General features: G+C 44.1%; 1 protein-coding gene across 1 annotated transcript in view; it reads left to right on the top strand.

The window, feature by feature from the left end:
* The first annotated feature begins 637 nt into the window (after positions 1-637).
* The window catches only part of NSG2 (neuronal vesicle trafficking associated 2), a 54,974-nt gene continuing 35,504 nt past the window's right edge, over positions 638-20,107 (top strand). The window contains exons 1-3 of the mRNA XM_027605710.1: positions 638-794; positions 1,695-1,845; positions 17,151-17,234. Coding sequence (XP_027461511.1) covers positions 1,717-1,845; positions 17,151-17,234 — 213 coding nt within the window. The 5' untranslated portion in view covers positions 638-794; positions 1,695-1,716. The remainder of the gene's footprint in view (positions 795-1,694; positions 1,846-17,150; positions 17,235-20,107) is intronic.

The following is a 20,107-nucleotide window of genomic DNA, read 5'->3' as shown; positions in this document are numbered from 1 at the left end:
GACTTCACCTTCTCTGATTCCAGACACCAACTTGGAAGCTATACAAAGTTGTGGACTGCATGCAAACATCAGTGGCCATGGATCAGGGCTCAAGGTCCAGCTCCCGGTGCTCTACCTGACCTGTGTGATTCCAGCGGCATTGTGAGAATAGTGTGCCCTGCTCTGAGCTGCTTTCCTGTTGTGATCACATTCCCACCTCACACTAATCCCATCACATTTTGCAAATGAGGAAAATAGTCTGAAAGAAACTGGAAAAGTGCCCACTGCATGGGAAATAATAAATATAGGTTTCCCTTCACTCCTTACAACAGGTCAGAGCACAGCGCAGGTCCTGAACCATTCTGGGTTTCATAATATTGCTCTGGAAGATTTTAAAAAGTGATCCTTTCTCCTAATGAATATGTCTCTTCTGTTTTTCTAAAGACTCAAGGATTGCTTATTATACGGTTATTATTATTATTATTATGGCCAGAATCCCTCCCACTTTCTTGAAACCATTTTGTCCCATGCCCTGGTTGTGGCCATGCATGAGAAACAGCAGGTGGTGCCAGATGACAGATGGTGTGGGAGCCCGTTCCCCGGTGGGAGGGGGCGCGAGCGAGGGAGCAGGCAGGCAGCTGCCAGGAGCTCTTCCCCTTGCTCGCGCCTCGCTCTCAGAAACTCCCAATCCAGACACAGGCAAGGCGCTGTCTTTTCAGCACCACAAGCTCGGGCTGAGGAGGGAGGACTCCTGGCCGTCCTCCTCCTCTTCAAATTGGCTTGAATCTGCTCTGACCCCCCAAGAGTGCATCACAGTAAGTAGGCATTTGTTTTTGTTATAACCACTCCTCAATATCCTCCGACCCTTTATCATCCTTTCATCTCCACAACAATCCTATTTTGTCTAATAATGTTCCATCAGCAGGATTGACAAGAGAAATCCAGTTGTCTGGGCTTCTAGGGGTGGGGTGGGAGCATCGTTTGACTTCCAAGGGAGCTTGAGAGAAATAAATGTGATTTGTTTATTTAGTTGGCAATCTTGCAATATGGGGGTTGCTAACTTTCCATGGAAGAAAAAAAAATGGCCCTTCGCTATTGAGGAAATGGAGGCATTCCATGGCTGAATAACAGGATCAGGTTCAAGCCAGCCTTTTTTTTTGTTTTGTTTTAGGAAATTGTATCTCTTGTACAATCTACATATCATGTGAAAGGGTACAGTACACATAGAGACACTGAATGTATTTATTGTGGTTTAAGGAGATTGCTGAAGAAAAGCCAACATCATAAAATAGCAAGGTGGTAAGGTGTGGTGGTAAGGTGAAATTTATCATACTGCAGGTTGACCCAGAATAATAGGATTTATTTTTTTGGTAAAAATAAGCTTTTCACTGAAATTATATGACTGTATTAGCTCTAGTATCTTGGATTTTTTTTAAAGCTTGTATATTGTTGGTGTAAGTCTGGGATTTCCTTGAGTTTTCCTGAATTTGAGGGCTGTTGAACTCCATAGGCAGGTGGCATATTTTGATGATTAAAGAAGTTTTGCTGGATAATGAGAATCATGTCATGAAATCTAGCAGAAAATATATAGATGACTGATTTCTACACTGAAAACCAAGTGGACCCGTTGAGGACACTGCTGTTTTCTCTGTCGTCAGCCCTCTCTTACCCTGCTTCACCTCCCACTGTAACCAGAACCCCACTGCTTGCCTTAGGTCTGGGAAGAAAGGCGTAAGGATGGTGAAGCTGAACAGTAACCCCAGTGAGAAGGGAACCAAGCCGCCTTCGGTTGAGGATGGCTTCCAGACCGTCCCTCTCATAACTCCCTTGGAGGTTAACCACTTACAGCTGCCTGCTCCGGAAAAGGTAAAGCAGTTGCTCTTCTCCCCATCAGTCCCTCATGCTCCCCCCATCTCAGGAAATAAAGCAGTAAAAATTCCACCTCTCCAAACCCTTTCATTCCCTCCGCCAAATATATCCCCTTTCTTATAAAATGTAGTCTTCCAGAGACATGACATCTCTTGTGTTATTTCAGGTTTATGGTAAGTGTTTACTCATTTTTTGTTCACATATACATATATGGGCAAGAAAATTAATCTTTCTTTTTTAAAGTTTTATCATAGCAGATGAATACTAATAAGCTTGTGGATGGTGATGGAGAAAATTGTCTTGATTATTGGGGGGGAGGTGTTTCAAAAATTCACTGGTATAGATTTGAGGACAGAGATATTGGATGCAGTCCAACAAGCATTTAGTTTGCACCTGCTAAGGCCCTATCCTTGTGCTACAAGTTGGTTATGAAAAGGCAAATCACAAAATCCCTATCTAGTGTAATGCTTAATATAATACATCAGGGTAAATGTTATACCTGAGAATTTCACAGATTATGAGAGCACAGGGGTGGAAACAATTAAATTCTCTTGGGGTGGGAAGGGACTGGAAGAACAGATCAGGTAAACTGCAGAGGAGAACATTTGAATTTGGCTTGTAAAGGTGAGTGAAAACCTTCCAGATAGACCATAGGAGGAAAAGACATTTAAGACATATGCAAAGCATGGAAAGCTTTTGAGAAATAGCATGACTAGAGTAGAGTGTCTTTGGGGAGGCGTGGCTGGAAATGAATGACTGGCTGATGGCACATCTCCTGACATGGGAGTAGTCCATGAAGAATGGAGGTGGGCATTTATACAAAGGTGGGCAACAATACAAAAGTTATCCCATGGGCAGAGCTGGGAGAAACGTTATTGTTTAAGATCCAGTTGAGAGAACTTGGGGTTTTATAATATAAGCTTTTGCACACCGTAAGAGATAGATTTGGAGGTAAATGATGGAGTTCCCTGGCTGAAGAGCAAACAATGGATCATTCCATCTGTTTGATTTTTCTCATTGGCATCTCCAGGAGGGCATTGTGTGTCTTAACCAATTGGCTCTAGCCAATGAACAGAAGAGGAGCCAAAGCTAGATAAAGGACCTGGCTGATTGGCTGGGGGTTGAGTCATCTGTTTTGAAAGTGCAGAGGTTGTCAGTATGAGAATGTGCATGGGGGTGGCAGAAATAAAGAATCCTTGAGCCATCCTGTGAGACTGATAAGGCTTTTAAAAATAAAATGTGAACAGGCACTTAACACTAAAGAAATGTAAAAGAACAGTATTAATTAGGTATCTGCTGCATGGATAACAGAGGCTCTCAGTTTTGGGCTGCATATTAGAATCACCTAGGGGAGGCTTTGAAAATCCTGATATCTAGGCTACACCCCAGAACAATTATGTCAGAACCTCTGGGGGTGAGATCCAGGCATCAGTATTAATTAAATCTCCCCAGGTGACTCACGCATGCAGCCAAAGTTGAGAACCGCTGCGTTAGATGCACGTTTCCCCATGGGAGTCAGGGATTATGCACTCAAATTTATAGGTGAAAAGGTGAAGGATCAAAGAAATTTGGTTAGTTATCCAAGCTTAGAGAAGGAGTACCTGGCAATGCTGGAATTTGAACCCGGATATAATGGAAATTGGAGAGGAGCAAGGGGATATTTTCCTGAGGTTTTAGGAAGATTCTTTACCCTTCTGCCAACAGCTACAACCTGGAAGATCTGCATGTCCCTAAAAGGTGCACAAGGAAAAGGGATTGTGGTGAGATCATCCCTCCCCCCATCCCTAGACACATCGCAAATCATCCGGACATACCATGGCCTCTGTTTCCCCTTACTCTTCCCATCCCACCCTTTTGCCTTCAAGGGCTTCCTTCTCTTCTTTAGAAAGGAAAAGACACAATAACCATTGAGTGCCCAGTCCAGATGAACCAAAAGGCTGTCCCAAAGCCTGAAGGACAAATACACTGGGGACTTGCACGCATGGAAAGGGAAAGCAATGCATCCCGAAAGATGCAAATCCCTACTGGGACACATCCTCACAGGGGCACATTACAGACTCTTCTGATGTTCATGACCAAGTCTTCCTACCAGGCACCACCATTTCCTCCTTTGTGAAACAGGGAGGATCACCCCTACTCACAGTGGTCAGAACAAAGTTAGATATGGCCTCATATGTAAAGTTTCTGGCACAAAAGTAACTGTAAAAGAATAATAATGATCATTTTCAAGTGCTTCCTAAATACTAGATTCTGTTCTAAATCATACGTACATGTGGTGCGCGCGCACGCACACACACACACTTTTCTTTTAGCTGTAAATAGTTAATAGGACCCAATAAAGGAATTGCTATTTTAATCCAATTTTTGATGATGACAAAACTCAGGCATGGAGTGATAAAGTAACTTCCCAAAGCACATAGTTAACAAGCATCCTGGCGATGTCTAGAGAACCCAGAACCTAGGCAGTGTTGTTCCAGAAACTTCACTTCAGCGGGAACAAGGAGCCAGCTGGCCTGGGAGTCCACAGACTTGGGCTTTTGTTCAAACTCAGTTGCAACCCACAGTGTGATTTGTGTAACTTGTTTCTCCTCACTCAGGCCTCTGTCTACTCTTCTCTGAGTCAGAAACTCTAGTAGTGGTATTCTGTGCTAGAATTTTGATTTTATAATATTTACAAGAGTAAACAAGTTTTCCTGACATCAGAACAGATGTGTTAGAAGTGAATTCCACTTGAGAAGCCAAATGGGTCCTCCAAATACTTATTTAGCAGCACAGACTCTGAAGCTACCGCTCTAGGAGGGTTCACATCTCTGCCCTACCTTTTACTGTTTTACTTTGGCTGATGACTTGAAGCAAGCTTCCTAGACTGCCTCAGCCTCCTCATTGTAAAGTGGGGATAATGATATTGGGACTCAGGTCACGGGACTGTAGGGAAGGTGAGGTGAGTCCTGACACAGTTGTCAGCGCTTTGGTTAGGTTCCAGTCAGATGGTGAGTGTTTGAAGCCAAAACGTTCATCACAAAGAAGTATATTTGACACCAATGTTAAATCATATTTTTTTTGAAAATGTAAAATACGGAGCGTGCTTGGCGTGTGATACTGATAATCATCTTTAGATTTGTTCACTAAATGTACTATAGTATGGAGTCTATGAGTTTCAGGGGGAAAAGCTTTCGGAGGCCAAATGGAGAAATGAGCAGGTCTGAAGCCTTTGCACTGGGCTGGGAATGGGCCACAAAGGCATTCATATCTGTTGTTTCAGTTAATCTTCCCAATGGCCCTGTGAGGGGGGTTTTAGTGCACCCAATTCACTGATGGGGAAATTAAGCTCACATCAATAGAGTGGCTTGCCCAAGCCTCACAGATGGAGTGGGAGAGCTGGGGTTGGAATCCCAGTGCACCTGAAACCCCAATATTTCCCTCTTCACTGTGCTTGTCAATAACAAGAAGTATTCCACCTCCAGAGAGTGCTTCCTCAAACTCAACATCCCTCATCCATGGCCATGCTCCTCCGTGGGCTCCCTGGACCAGCTGCTGGGGGCTGGGTGTGATCCTCCAGAGAGAAAATCCCAGCCTCCAATGCTTCCTCCCTGCCCAGTACTGGAGGGATTCATGCCTGCCTCAGGAGAGGAGATGGGCTAGCTTCCCACCTTGTCTAGCACTCTAATCAAATCCTCCACACTGCACCTGAGGGAGCCTCCCAGAGTTGGGACCAGGTGCTTCTCCCATGGAAACCCCTTTCAATCATAGTCACAGGCTACAGTCTCAAATCTTTACCTTGGCAAATCCTTATTTGCCCTACTGGCTTCCATTCTCACCATTCCCACTTTGTACCTTGAACACCAACATGTCAGACATATCAAGAGCAGTGGAGGGTGATTTTTTCCCCCCAAGGGGACATTTGACAATGTCTGGAGACATTTTTGGTAGTGAAAACTTTAGGGGAGGGAACACTATTGGCATCTAGTGAGTAGAGGCCAGGAATGCCGCTAAGTATCCTACAGTGCATAGAATGTACCCTCCCACCAAAACTGAAAGAATTATCCGGCCCCAAATGTTAACAGTGCCAAGGTTGAGAAACCCTGCCTTAGAGTTTTCCACAGTTTCCAGGGTGGTTCATGCTCCCTTCTCTTGCACATGCCATTCCTTATGCCCAGAATGTCCTTATCACCTCTTGCCTGTCTGTTAAGCCAGTACTCATCTTCCTAAACCCAGCTCAGATGGCAGCTCTCCTGGGTTCCTTCCCTAGCCACCCATCATTATAGCTATGATTTTACTTATCACCATGGAAGGTATCTACTCACTCACTCACCCAACACATCTTTTTGGGCACTTCTCTGTGCCAGGCACTGTGCCAGGCTATGCATATCCAGCCATAAAAACCAGGCCTAGCCACTGCTTTCACGGAGCTTCCAGTCCAGTGGGGAAGAGGGACTTCAAACAAGCCATCATACAAACAGATGCACAGAGACACAAGCTGAAAATGGGCTCTTAAGGAAACAATACAGAGCTGTGATGTGAGAGAGGATAAGACTTGAGAGACCGAACTGTGATAGAGGCTGGTCGGGGAGGTCCTCCTGAGGAAGGAGGCCCGCCTGAGACCTGGAGGTTGGGTGGTCAAAGGAGTAGGGGCAGTGGGTCTAGTATGTGGACAGGTATTGAGGGAGTCGGAGGGATAGGCAGGAAAGTAGGTGGGCTGGACACACTGATGAGGGGGAGACATTTGGGAGATGAGGGGAGGTGGGTACCAGTTCATGGGGGGCTCAGTGTATTTTTTTGGAGGGGTTTAAAGCAGGAGAGTAATGGGATCAGATTTCTATTTAAGGAAGATTCCTCTGGCTGCTGTGGGCCACCCTAGGGATGAGGGACTCATGATGGGTCTCCTCTTCCTCATTCCTTCCAACGTATCCCCCTTGCAGCACCAGAGTTGTTTCCCCAAGACAGAGGTGACTGGTTCCCTGCAGCATGCCCACCATGAGTGGTAGAAGTAGAGAAAGAGTGCAAGGCAGGAGGTCAGCTAGAAGGCCACTGCTGTGTTCATGAAGGAGGTGGGAGGTGGCACTAGGGCAGTGGCAGTGAGAATGGGGAGGTGGGTGGATTTAGGCTGACTTTGTGTCTGGTGGGCACTGAGGAGATTTGCCCACTAGGCCGGAGGGCCCTGGCTCGGCCTCATCATGAATCCTGGCATGCAATGGGCAGTGGGAAGTACTGGCTGAGCGAGGACCCCTGTCCCTTCCATAGCCTAAAGCTGGGCTTAGTTTCTCCACTTGACACATGTGGGAATAGACTTGAATGTAAGCAGTTGGGCGACTTTTCCAGCCTGTGAGCGCAAGCTCTTGAGAAGCTGAAACATCAATCTGCAGACAGCAAATTTTGGGACATGCCCATGGGGCCTCGTTGCCTTTGGTGTGTCTAAGTGAGCACAGTTAATCTGGATATCCCCCACAACCTATCTGGGAGGTTGCAACCATTATTGCCGTTTTACAGATGCAGAAACAGACTCAGAGAGGTGAAATGCTATCCTAGGATACCCAAAAGAAAACAGTGCAGCCAAGATCAGCACACAGGTGTGCTGGGAGATGCCAACTAGTGGGTGGCAGGTCTGCAGAAAGTAAGCCACAAACGGGCACAGCCCCACCTTGGCAAATCCCCAGATGAATCATGTATTTGGCAAGCCAGCAACCAAGCTCTGGGAAAATGTTCCTTTCCTTTCTACTAATTCCTAAGTCTTTACATGTCCTGGATGAGGTTGGCTTACTTGCTTGTGGGAGGAAAAGAATGCAGACATTTGTAGATCCAGTATTGAGGTTTGATACACTTGGTATTTTGCAGGGTAAACCACATGAGCTTTGCCATCCTTGAGGTCTGGGTTCAGATCTCAGCTAAGCTATTTCCTTACTGTGGGGCTTTAGGCAAGTCGCTTAGCCTCTCTGGACTTTTTTTTCCAACTGCAAAATGAGCATAATATCTATCTACCAGGGTTATTGTGAGGAAAAAGCATGAAAATTGTCTAATGGCACACAAATGGTGCTTTATTGATATAGTTTCCTATCTTCCACTGGACATCCAGAATATGGGTCTTGCAGTTCACATTTTTGAAAGATGACTGTAAAAATGAAACATGATATGAATGGGGTTTCCAAGGTGAAGGTACAGGGGATCCGACAGGGTGGACCTGGACAGATGTGGCCAAAGGAGATGCCTCTCCTGTCACTGAGTCCCGCGAGCCTTCTTGGCTTCTCTCGTGGCTTTAAAAAGAGCGTTCTTTTTCTCCCTGAAGCACAGGATCAGAGAACCGTCAGCCATTCCCTAGGGAGCAGCAGAAATGCACATCTCTGCACATTTGAGATTCACAGAGCCCCCTCGTTTCGCTCTTCAGACACTCTCAAGACACAGCTTTATAAATCACCATGAATCGGGGCAAAGGCTCTGACCAGGCATTTCCAGTAAATAGATATAAAAATGACCACTCAGCATATTTAAAATTTTTATAATTTTAAAAATATAATTTTAAACAAAATATAATTTTTCACCTATTAGATTGGCAAAAACAAAACAAAAAACCCCTGATCCCACAGCATTTGATAAAGCCCAGTGTTGCTAGTACTGAGGCGAAGCAGATCTCCATACGCTCTGGTCAGTTATATAATTTGGTGCAATGTTTTGCAGAGGGTGTTTTGACATTGTTTATAAAATTTAAACTATGCGTACCATTCGATTGGTATGCTTCCTACTGGTAGGAAGTTACCTTATGGGTATATTCTTTCAAGTATGCAAAGGCTTATGCATAAAGAAAACCTATGAACAACTGGAATGTTCCATGCGACTGGGCCGGTTAGATGAACCCTAGCGCATGGATGTGGAATACTGAGTGGTTGCTAGGAGAACGAAGCATTCTTGCTTGTGCTAATGTGGGAGGAACCACAGACACACCGCTCAGTTGGAATAGCTTTAAAGAGCATGGCACGGAGTCATCTCATTTGTGGAAACACATCTGTGTGTATGTTTTGTTCTTATCATTCATAAAACAATTCTGGACAGACGCACAAGAAACCATTATATGTTGAGGGAGTAGGGATAGGGGTTGGAGGGTGGACTGTTTGAAGACTTTCATTCCATATTTTTCAAGCTTTATTTTTATCATGAGCATCTATCAAATTTTCTACTAAAAAAATCACCCCCATTCTCACAGATGGTGAGACAGTCTTGGAGCACGGAAGTGACTTGCTCACACTTACACATGGAGCAAGCCGGCATCCCTGCACGTAGAGGAAGGCATTACAGCAGTGCAATTTGAATTTGAACCCTAACTCTACCACCTACTTGCTGTGTGACCCTGGGCAGGTTTATTAACCACTCTGTCCCTCTGTTTCCTCGCTGGTAAAATGAGGACGATAATCTCTTCCTGTAACAACTGTTTTAGGGGTGAAATGAGAAAATGCATGTCGAGTGTTCACCCCAGTGCCCAGCACAGAGTAGATGCTAGTGTGAGGCTGTTGTTATTACTGTTGTTGCTTATTACCATTCTCATCTGTTTGTGGAGAGCACAGGGCTGGCCCCAGGCCTCAAGGAGTGCTGAGCAGTGAAGTGGGCTGGGCCTCTGGACCACAGAAGACAGGCCCAGGGGCAGATCTGCGGGTCTCTGCTACAAAGATTCCAGCCCAGGCGGCTAGTTTCCACTCAGAACAGGAGCTGGAGCCCTCCCCACACCCCAAACCCCAGAGAGGACCATATGGAGAGTCCCTCATCTCCCCGCATGCTACGTACTGCCGGGGGGCTGGACAGTCATAGGCTTAGTGGGATGGCCAGTGCATTTGAGGCCATACTGGCCCACCTTCCATTCTGCCTCTGAAAAAGTAAAAGCCCAGCAAGGAAAAGAGACCTGATCCCATGGAAAGAGCCCTAGACTGGGAGTGAGCAGGCCCTTACTAGAGTCCCGCTTCTGACCCAGTCTTGCTGTGTGACCCGTAGCAAATACCTTCCCCTCTCTGGGCTTCCATCTCCCCATCTGTGAGTTGATGGGGTTGGACAACACTACCATTAATGTCCTCTGAGCACTGACATTTTACCCTGTGTTCTGGGCCCTTACCAAGCTTTGAGGGCCCAGAGAAACAGAGTAGACTCAAACCCAAAAAGATGGAGTATGGGTTGAGAGGTGAGCAAGGGAAATGGGAGAAAGTTCCCAACTAAGTATTCAGGCCCCATCTGGTCAATTTCACCTTGTCTCTTTACAGATGGGATTCATTCATTCAACAGTATGTATGGATTCCCTTCGTGTGTACCAGGTGCCACAAGATCAGAGTTAGAGTTCTTGAATGGTGACCTTCCTAGTGGGTGGCACTTGGATTTGAGCCAAAAGCTTAGATTCAAGCTTTGGTTCTACTTCTTAGTGCCCTGTGAGGTTATGAGGTCATTTCTGCTCTCCAAGACTCAGGTTCCTCATCTGTAGAATGGGGATAATCATTCTTACTTCAGAGTGATAGAGAGGGTTTCCTATGATATAAGATGTAAAGCTTTTGGCATAGTGGTAGTGGGTACCCATTATATTTTATTTTAAATTTTTTAAAGATTTTATTTATTTTGGGGAGGCAGAGAGAGAGAGAGGAGGGGCAGAGGGAGAGAATCTCAAGCAGACTCCCTGCTTAGCACAGAGCCCAACTCAGGGTTGGATCCCAGGACCTTCAGATCATGACCTAAGCAGAAATCAAGAGTCAGATGCTTACTCAACTGAGCCACCCAAGTGCTCCTGGGTACCCATTTTAAAACAATGATAGGAAAGAGCAGGGTAATCTTGAGTTTGAACCACCAGTTCAACTACTTACCAGTCATTTGATCATAGGCAAGTGACGAATTCTCTAAGGCTGAATTGTCTCATTTGAAAAATGGGAATAATAATGATTTTAAAGGAGATACATGAAGATTGGAGAGAAGGTTGTGAGGAGAGTTATGAGAATTAACAGAGTACACATCAGTAGACCCCCTAGAACAGTGCCTGGCACATAGTAGGTGCTTGGCAGATTCCCTATCCTGCTCTGAACTTCTCTCTTAGCAGCAGGGATGAGCTGCAGGGTACAACTTAGATCTATTTTTGGCCAGTGAAAGTCCAGCTCATAAAAATACAATCTTGCTCCTTGTCAGCACTTCTGCACTTTTATTTATTGTTCTTGCCAATCCTGGGGCCTCTCCATGTGGGAACCTCTTCATTATTGATAATCCCGGGAAGTAGTATTTTAAATTTTTATGATCTGTACTTTGTGCCATCTGAACCACCATGTATTATCTGGCCTTGCCAGTGAACAGAGAATATATCCAGACTAGGGGTCCTTTTGGGATGAATAATTTATCCCATTTTCACAACGCCAATTATGTTAAATTATGTTCTTCATATCAGCCACTGACAGGACAATGGGGACTGATGTATAAATATGAAAACAAATTATATCTTTGCCCAAATCCACAATGGTATTTGAAAATCTGGAGGTTCATTTTTCCAAATATTTGTAAGACCCCACTTTAAATGATAAAAAGCATAGAAAGGATTTTTCCTCTTCTCTCTCCACTTCCCCCCCACCCTTTCTGTTATTAATCAAGAGCTCAGGGCTCCATTTTCCCCACTTTTTTTTTTCAACTGCAGAGAATAGAGCCTTTCTTTGCAAATGTATTTTCTCTTTTCTCTTTCTTTGCTTATGTAAGCTGATTCCTCCAAGGTACAATTAATGATTTGCTAACATTTCTTATGCTTTCCCCTTCATAGTACTTAAAAAAAAAAAAGCGACTGTTGCCGTATCTTCTTTTATAGAAGGGAAATGTTTTTGGCTCCCCTCCACGGGAACAGAACACCAACTTTCATGACACGCCCAATAGCTGGTTGATTCCAGTAACTCTGTAGGGTTGTATTTCTCCTGTTCTCTGCATCTTTCCAGTGTATCTCACTGTGGCCAGAGGCTTATCCATTACCTGTACTATACATCTGGAAAGGCACTCTCTGGTTTATAATCCTTCCTTGGATTTTCACTGCTTTCAAGTTAATCTTCAAGTTGCTTGGTGTGGCATTCAGAGCCTCTGTTTACCCCTCACTTTCACCTACCCTATGCTCTGGCCGCTCAAAACCAATTCCTGTGGCTCCTTCATGTGCCAGCCTCCTGAGTGTCTCCTGAACGTACGCTGGTATATGCCGTTCCCTCGGTCTAGAAAACCCTTTTCCCTAAGTTTGGGGAGGCAAGAATGGAAAAAAGAAGTTGGCCAGAGAAACCATTCATGGAGAGATGACGATGCTCTGGACTAGGGTGCAGGCAGTGTGACTGGACAGATGGGTTGATTTGAGAGAAGTTTTTGAGAAGCAGGAGCTGGTGCTGAAATGGATTTGGAGAGTGCAGGGAAGGGAGGAGTCATGGGAGAATTCCTGTATTTGACATAAGCACTGGCATGGATAATGCCGCTATTTGGGGGCGGATGGCTTGGGGAAGAACTAGTAAGGGGCAGGTGGACTGGGAACACAAGAGCTTTGCTGTGGACATGGTATATTTAGGCAGATTGGTCCAAGGGCAAATGTCCAGTAGGGAAATCTGAATGCTGGATGAGGTCTGAATTTAGTTATAAGGGTAAAGATGGACTTGGAAGTTATAGGAGTGCGAATACTCAGAGGAGGTGCGTAGGAGGGAAGCACGCCCATGACTTCACCCTGAGAAATTCTATCATTGAGAGGTCAAGCAGAAGGGGAGGATCTTGAAAGGGAAACTGAGGAGAGCTGGTCAGTGAACGGGAAGAGAACCAAGAGAAATATGGCCATGGACCCAAGGGAGAAGGGCATTTCAAGGGGTAGGGAGCAAACAAGCCTACCAGTGAGAGGTCAGAGAAGAGGCCAGAGGACTGTCTGTTCTTGTCCTAGGCAAATGGGCAAAGACCTGCTTTTGATGTGGAGATGGGGTTCTAAGGAGCTAACATTTCCTTAGGGGCGGTGGTAAAATATTAAGCCACGTGGGTTGCTTTTGGGGAAAATGTGGCTTAGCTAAAGAGAGGACAAGACTGAAGACCAGCCTGGGTCAGGTACCCACCTGACCTGTGGCTTGTGTTTGAACTTGGTAGTTTGAGAACTGGGGCTCCGAAACCAAAAAGAACCCCTTTCATTAGAAAGTCACTCAGGGCATAAGCAGCCTGTCATAGGGGTTTAGGGCAAAGCAGGACATGGATTTGAAGGAGGGCTATGACCTCAACTCTGCCTAAACTCAACACCCCCACCATTACTGCAAATGGTAAACGGGGGACTTTAAAAAGAAATAGTATATATATACTTATAAACATTACATGCTATTTATATATTTATTATAAATATTATATATAAATTATATAAAATAATATATAATTTTTATGTATATTTTGAACTTGATATAAATAAATCATATAATATACAAAAAAATTTGGGGTCAGATCTTGTTCAAGGTAATGTCTGTAAGATTCACCCATGTGTGTGGCATTCCATTTTATGAATAAACCACAATTTATGCATTCTCCTATTAATGGACTTTTGGATTGTTCTCAGTTCAGGGATATTATGAAAAAAGTGGCCATGAACATTTTTATTTGTATGTTTTGGTGGATCCATTATATTTTGAGGTTTTTTTTTTTTTTTTTTTCTGGTGCCAAAAAAATCTACTGTTTTTTTTTATGCTTATTTAGTATTTGGCCGTCTTACTAAATTCTAATAGCTTTTCAGTTCATTTTTCTTGGAACATATTTTTTATCAGCTAGATCTTTTTACCTCACAGAAGGACCTAATCCAAATTGGACTAAGGCCCAAAGAGTATAAATTGGCCCCTATAACTGCAGAGTTCAATGTGAACTTTAGGCAAGGTGTGATCCAGAGGGCACTGTGTCATCAGGGCCCATCTCCATTTCTCTAGGGTCCTCTTGGCTCTGCTCTCCTTCATATGCCACCTTTGTCTTCATCTCGGCTACTCCTTATTGTGACAACAATCTCTGCGGAAGTTTCAGAACTCAAGTCCTCACCACACCAGCCAGAGGAAGAGCATGCTCTTTGAGGAACACCCATAAAGAGCAAGGAGGCTTCTTTCCCCAAGTTCCTAGTCAATCTTGCCTCATATCTCATTGGTCCTAATCTTGAGCCAATCATATTTTGTGATCAAGAGGATAGTAGGCCCTGATTGGCTTAACGTATCATTCCTATCACGAAGGGAGGCATCAATCCCACCAAACCACATGGCTGCCACACAAAGGGGCAGCAGTGGGTTCCCAAAAGGAATATCTGGGGACTTTTGATCTAAATGGATGCTAGGGAAGCAACCACAAAATGTTTAATATGATAATTAGAATGTTATTCCGACAGTAATATTTTTAAAGTTCTGTCACCTGTCTCAAAATGTCGGCTATGCATAGGGTCTTTTAAATTTATGTGGAATGATGAAAATGATTTCGAGCTTTTTGAGAAGCTTTGGAAAAACTGTTCATAGAAATTGAGGGCGGAGGGAAGGACTAAGAAGCAAATGCTTCTTAACATTTCCTCTGTGATGTGTAAACACCAGAGATCTGATGGCTAAGGATCTAGCTGCAAACAGATCAACCCAAAAGATGGTTGTTGGTTGAGATGGACTTGGCAGTGTGGGAAAGCATATCAGTTTTCTATCGTTGTACAATAAATTTCCAAAAATGTAATGGTTTAAAACTACACAAATATATTATCTCACAGTTTTTGTAGGTCAGAAGTCAGGGCACAAGTTAGCTGTGTTCTCTGCTTGGTGTCTCACGGGTCTGAAGTCAAGGCGTTGGCTAGGCTGCCTTCTCGTCTGGCACTCAGGGTCCTCTTCCAAGCCTGCTGAGGTTGTTGGCAGTATTCAGTTACTTGTGGTTGTAGAACAGAAGTCCCCATCTTCTTGAGTGACCTGGTTGTCAGCTGAGGTCACTTTCAGCATCTAGAGTCTGCCTTCCAGCTGCATGGTCTTCTTGTAACAAGTCAGCTTATTTCTTCAAGGCCAGTAGGAGACGCTTTCTCTAGTCTGTTATGACGAAGTTTTTTTTTTTTTTAAGATTTTATTTATTTATTTGAGAGAGAGAGAAAGTGGGAGTGGGAGAGAAAGCATGAGTGAGGGGTAGAGAGAGAGAGAAGCAGGGTCCCCACTGAGCAGGAACCTCAATGAGGGACACGATCCCAGGACCCTGGGATCATGACCTGAGCTGAAGGCAGATGCTTAACCGACTGAGCCACCCAGGAGCCCCTCACCCAGTAAATTTCTATTCATCCATCACTCCCTACCTTTTTTTTTTTTTTTTTTCCAGACAAGGAGGTCAGGAGCATGCTTGAACAGCATTGTTCGGGCTGGGTAGGGAGGACCTGCAGGCTGACAAGTGCAGGCCAGGCTCCATTCCACATCTGCTTTGAACGTCCATGGAAGAAAATTTGGCAGCACTCAGAGGCAGTGTGCAAATAAACATTTGTTTTTGAATGAATGGTTTGAGTGCTTATCTTCTATTAACTCATTGAAGCCTCACAACAACCCAATGAGATATTTACGGTTATTGTCCCACTTTATAGAGGAGAAGACACAGAAGGCTTAGGAGTGGAGCTAGTGTTCAAACCCAGCACATACCCTTACACCTTCCTACAGTACTGACAGTATCAGTGTCTGCCCCACAGCGTAGAATTAAGTGAGATATGTATGTCAAATGTTCAGGGCCTGCTATACGGTAAATTTGCAAAGCATGAGACTTATTTTTATTACCTGTGCCAAAGAAGCTTCTGCTTTCCTATTCTTTAGAATAGGAGGTAGGAAGAAAATAAAAAGAACAGAACAACCCACCCTACCTCCCAAAAGACCCTCACCCTTATTTGGCTGCCCTAATTCCCTATTTGAAGGAGCCAGGGCTCACTTCCATTGTTTGGAGGAGCAGACTACAGAGAGGGGCGGGACGCAAGAGCAGAACTGACATCTGCAAATTTTGGATTCTAGATCATGGGGAGGAAGAGAACTGTTAGATGGGCTGGTCGCCGAGCCTCCTTAACCAACATATGTAAGTGCCACACCGGCGATGCTCAGTAATAGCAGTCCTTTCTCCATCCTTTCCTTTTTGAGCTACATTTAGTTAATGGCATGCCTCACAGACTTAAAGAATATTCTTCATAGGAGAATTTTTTTGCTTGAGTCAGTACACTTGACTACTGTCTCCAGGAAAACATGGGAATTTTCCATGAAGATTCAGTTAATTTAAGCTCCAGTGAGAAGTAAGAGTGATCATGGTTAGGAGGCAGCTTCCTTTTAGCTGAGTGACCTTGGACAAGTGACTTAGTATCTCTGAGCTTCAGTTTCCTTGTCCCAAGACTGGAAATAGTCGTGGTATGTAGAGAAAGGCTTATGAAGTGCTTGATCTAGTTCTGGCACATAATAAATAATTCCAAAAATATTACCCATTATCATCTCATTTAACCCTCAGAACAACCTTGCGAAACAGGGAAGATTATTGCCCGTGTTTTACAGGTGAGGCCCTGAGTCTCAGACAGCTTCTGTGTTCCCCCTGACACTGTGGCACTCGGCCATGGTTATTGATTATCTGTCAGGTTCTTTTTTTCTTCCACTTTGCCTACACAGTGGGATGGAGTTCCATAAATGTCTTGGCAGGTTGACAGCATATCTTGATAAGATATTAACCACCTCTGCAAAATATTCAGACTTTAGAAAAACAAGATGATACAAGAGATTCAAAGACCTTTATGTTTTTCTCTGTGCAAGTGCCTAAGTCAAATTGGAATCAAGTATATATATAAAGGTTGAGCTACAAGATGTTCGTCATAACTTGTTTACATAACCCAAGCTGTGAAAATAACTTAAATGTTCAACAATAGAGACTCATCAGATTCATTGTAGTATATGCATATAGTGAAATATTATGCTTCATCAAAAGGCAAAATACAATTGTGTATTTGTCTACATAAAAATATGTTAATATATTGTTGTATGTTTAAAATAGGTTATAATTCACGAAGTATGAATCTGTCACATAAAAAGAAAAGATATGCTTATATAAATAGCACACATATGTCTAATATATGCATATATATGTGCATATAAAAACATCTGGAAAGGTGTGAACCAAATTGTCACCTATGGTTGTCTCTGTTGGCTTGGGGAAGTATGGGTAATTTGAATTTTCTACTTTCTTATATGTTTGAGAAGGAGGTTCTTTATTTTCTGATCTTTATGCAATGTATAAAAATTCTAGCTACTGAGAAAAAGAAAAGAAAAAAAGAAGCAGTTCAAGTCTCCAGTTGTGCTCACACTCGTTGAACATTTCAGGTGATTGTGAAGACAAGAACAGAATATCAGCCTGAACAGAAGAACAAAGGGAAGTTTCGGGTGCCGAAAATCGCCGAATTTACGGTCAGTTTCGTTACACAAATTGTAAAGGTAAGGCTGGCTTCAGCCAGCTCCAGGCTCCTCGCGCTAGTAGAGCAGGTGCTCCCGGGGAGTGGGAAATGAGAGAGGCTATTTCTGGGAGGATTTCTTGAGGCCACACTATCTGGCTCACCGAGTCTGATCAAATAACAAAAGCTCTGCCTCCTGAGGACTATTTATGCTCTCTTCTGCTCTGGAATGCTCAGATAATTTGATAATTGAGGAATGTGCCTCCTTTCTTCTTTTTCCCCCTGTACCCATCTCTCTACCTTTCCATCACAATCTCCAGGAAATATGATGGAAATGTATATTTAAAAAAAAAAAAGCCCTCAAATATATTAGTCAGTGGATGGTTGTAACAAAATACAAAAAAGACAAAGGGGGAAAAAAAAGCTGACTTCTTAGTGGAAAAAACCCAAATGGTTGACCTTCTATTTCTTGGTGAGCGGTCACTAGGAGGGCTGATAAATATATATCACTGTGATGAAGGAGTCTTGAAGCATGCTCTGCAAGGACGAAGGGAGGAACTTGAGGGAAGTACCCTGGAGAAGTCACTTAGGAAGCTGAGAAGAGCACAACTTGTGTAAAGGCCCTGAGGCTGGTCCCAACTCTGAATAAGAACACAGGCAGTGAGGCTAGGCTCTTAGAAGGGCGCAGGGAGTAGGCAGATAGGAGACAGGAGAAGTGGGCGGAAAGCAGACAATTCTAGGCTGTGTAGACTCTATGGAGGAATTTGGATTTTATGCTAGAAGCATAAAGGAAGCCTCTGAAGGACTTCAAGAAGGGAAAGGACATGATTTAATTGGGTTTTAAATAAAGTACACTGGCTTTTATGTGGCCAGTGGACTGTAGCGGGCAAGAGGGAATGTTTGGAGACAATTAGGCTACTGCAGTCGTCCAAGTAGAAAGAGATGGTGGCTCCAACAAGAATGGCGAGCAGATAGAGAGACATGGAAAGACTTAAAAGATATTTAGGAGGCAAAATCAGCCATGATTTTACTAGAACAAAGTCGTTCTTTAGATGGATATTGGAGCAGTCTGGCTGGGTATGAGCCCTGTTTCCACTTTATACTAGGCCAAGTGGCCACCACAAGTCTGCAAACCTCATGTATCAGATGGAGGTAATAGTAGGGTCACTGTGAGGGGCAAGTGCAGAAGACATGCAGAGCACTACGATCTGTACATGATAAATACAAAAGAACAGTAGCTCTTCAGTGGCAGCTGTGACTGGGGGCTTTGAAAGTGAAAACAGCCCTTGGTTGGAGTGTGTACATGGATAAACATATTGGTCTGTTCCCGTCCCTCCCTATCTCCCTGCTAAATTTGGGTTAGAGCCGCTGGGTGTGTGAGCCTGAGAGGGAGTGTGGCCCCTCTGTATGCATCCCTTGGAGTGTGGGAGCTCCCTGGATGCTGACGCCCTCTTTGAGGACAGGGGCTGCTCTTATTTTTGGCTGTAGCTTCAGTGTCTGGCTCACAGTGTAGGCCCCATGAATATGGATCTGGCCTGAACTGCATGCCCACAAGAATGAGCCTGATCAGAGCTTCAAGGTGAAGGTGAGGGTACCTTGGGGAATAAAGTATATGCATGGGGCCAGAGAGTAAGCTGACCTGTTCTCCTGGCAGCGGAGACCATTAGAAATATGCCCAGATTCACATACAAGAACGTTTACTTCAATGTTATTTAGAACATCAAAGTATTGGAAATAATGCTACATTTTCAACAACTTCCTCATGATTCTGTAAATAAGACCATAGCCATATGATGGATTATTTTAGCAGTTTCTCAGGGTTCCCTTTCTCTCAGAAAGTATTTCATTTACTCAGAATTATGGGCTTCTGCAATATTTTCATCTCTTTTTACTTTCCCGTGCTTTCCAAATTTGATATGAGCATGCATGATTTTGATAATCAGAAAAAAAGTAGGATTATTATTATTATTTTTACCAAATAGAGTGTTACAAGCTTCTGATGGAATTATTCCCTATTTATCAGTTGCTTTACAATGATAGTTATGAAGACACAATAATTTGGGCAAATACTTCAGAGAGAAAGTTGAGTGAAGAAAGCAAGGATTCAAATTGTGTGTTTTCCAGGATTGGAACTATGCAAAAACCCACAAGTAAACAGAGGGAAAAAGACATGGCAAAAATGTATCAGTGTGTGCCCCCTCTGTGGCCGTGTTACAGCAGTGGTGTTGGATGATTTTTTCCTCTTCTTTGACTTTTAGTGATGTTGCTATTTAATCATATTTACTGCCCACAAGCCCCTGAGAGACTGATGTAATCCTCCATTTCTCGAAGGGGAGCCATGGCTCGGAGCAGTGACGTGATCTGCTCCTCTAGCCAGCAAGTAGCAGGGCCGCGGCTCAGAGCTGAGCCAGAGTGGCCTTTCTGTTCAGCCACGCCGCCTGTCGTGGTGGGTCACTCCCCATTCGAACAGAACAGAAGTGAGTCAACGAAGAGAAAAGGAGGGGCTCAGTCCGGCTCTGGGGCTGCAGAAGCCCCCCCCACCCCCAGCAGCTTGACTCGATTAGTCCTAGGGGGTTAAGGAGGAAGGGTGTTAGGTTTGGGGGCAGCAGTCCTTTGTCAGCACGGGTGTCACGGGTAGGCAGGGGGCCCTGCCACTTGGAACAAAATGGGAGGAATGGAGCAAATCCCTTTATGTAAAGCTGTGAGCATTCATTAGCCTCTTTTTGCTTTTTTAAAGAGAGCTGCCTCTGGGTTGTGTGGAGGTTATATCTGTTGGGGTGACGGTGGCTCGAGGACCTGGGAGGAGGCTTTGGGGGAGAGTCTGAGGGTCTGAGCTGTTGGCTGCAATAAGGCTTGGGGCCCAGGTGGTCTGTTTTGAAGACAGAATTT

The sequence above is a fragment of the Zalophus californianus genome, chromosome 5 (assembly GCF_009762305.2).
Source record: "Zalophus californianus isolate mZalCal1 chromosome 5, mZalCal1.pri.v2, whole genome shotgun sequence".
Taxonomy (NCBI): Eukaryota; Metazoa; Chordata; class Mammalia; order Carnivora; family Otariidae; genus Zalophus; species Zalophus californianus.
Note: the sequence above shows the minus strand (reverse complement) of the source record. Positions and strands in the feature narration are given on the sequence as shown.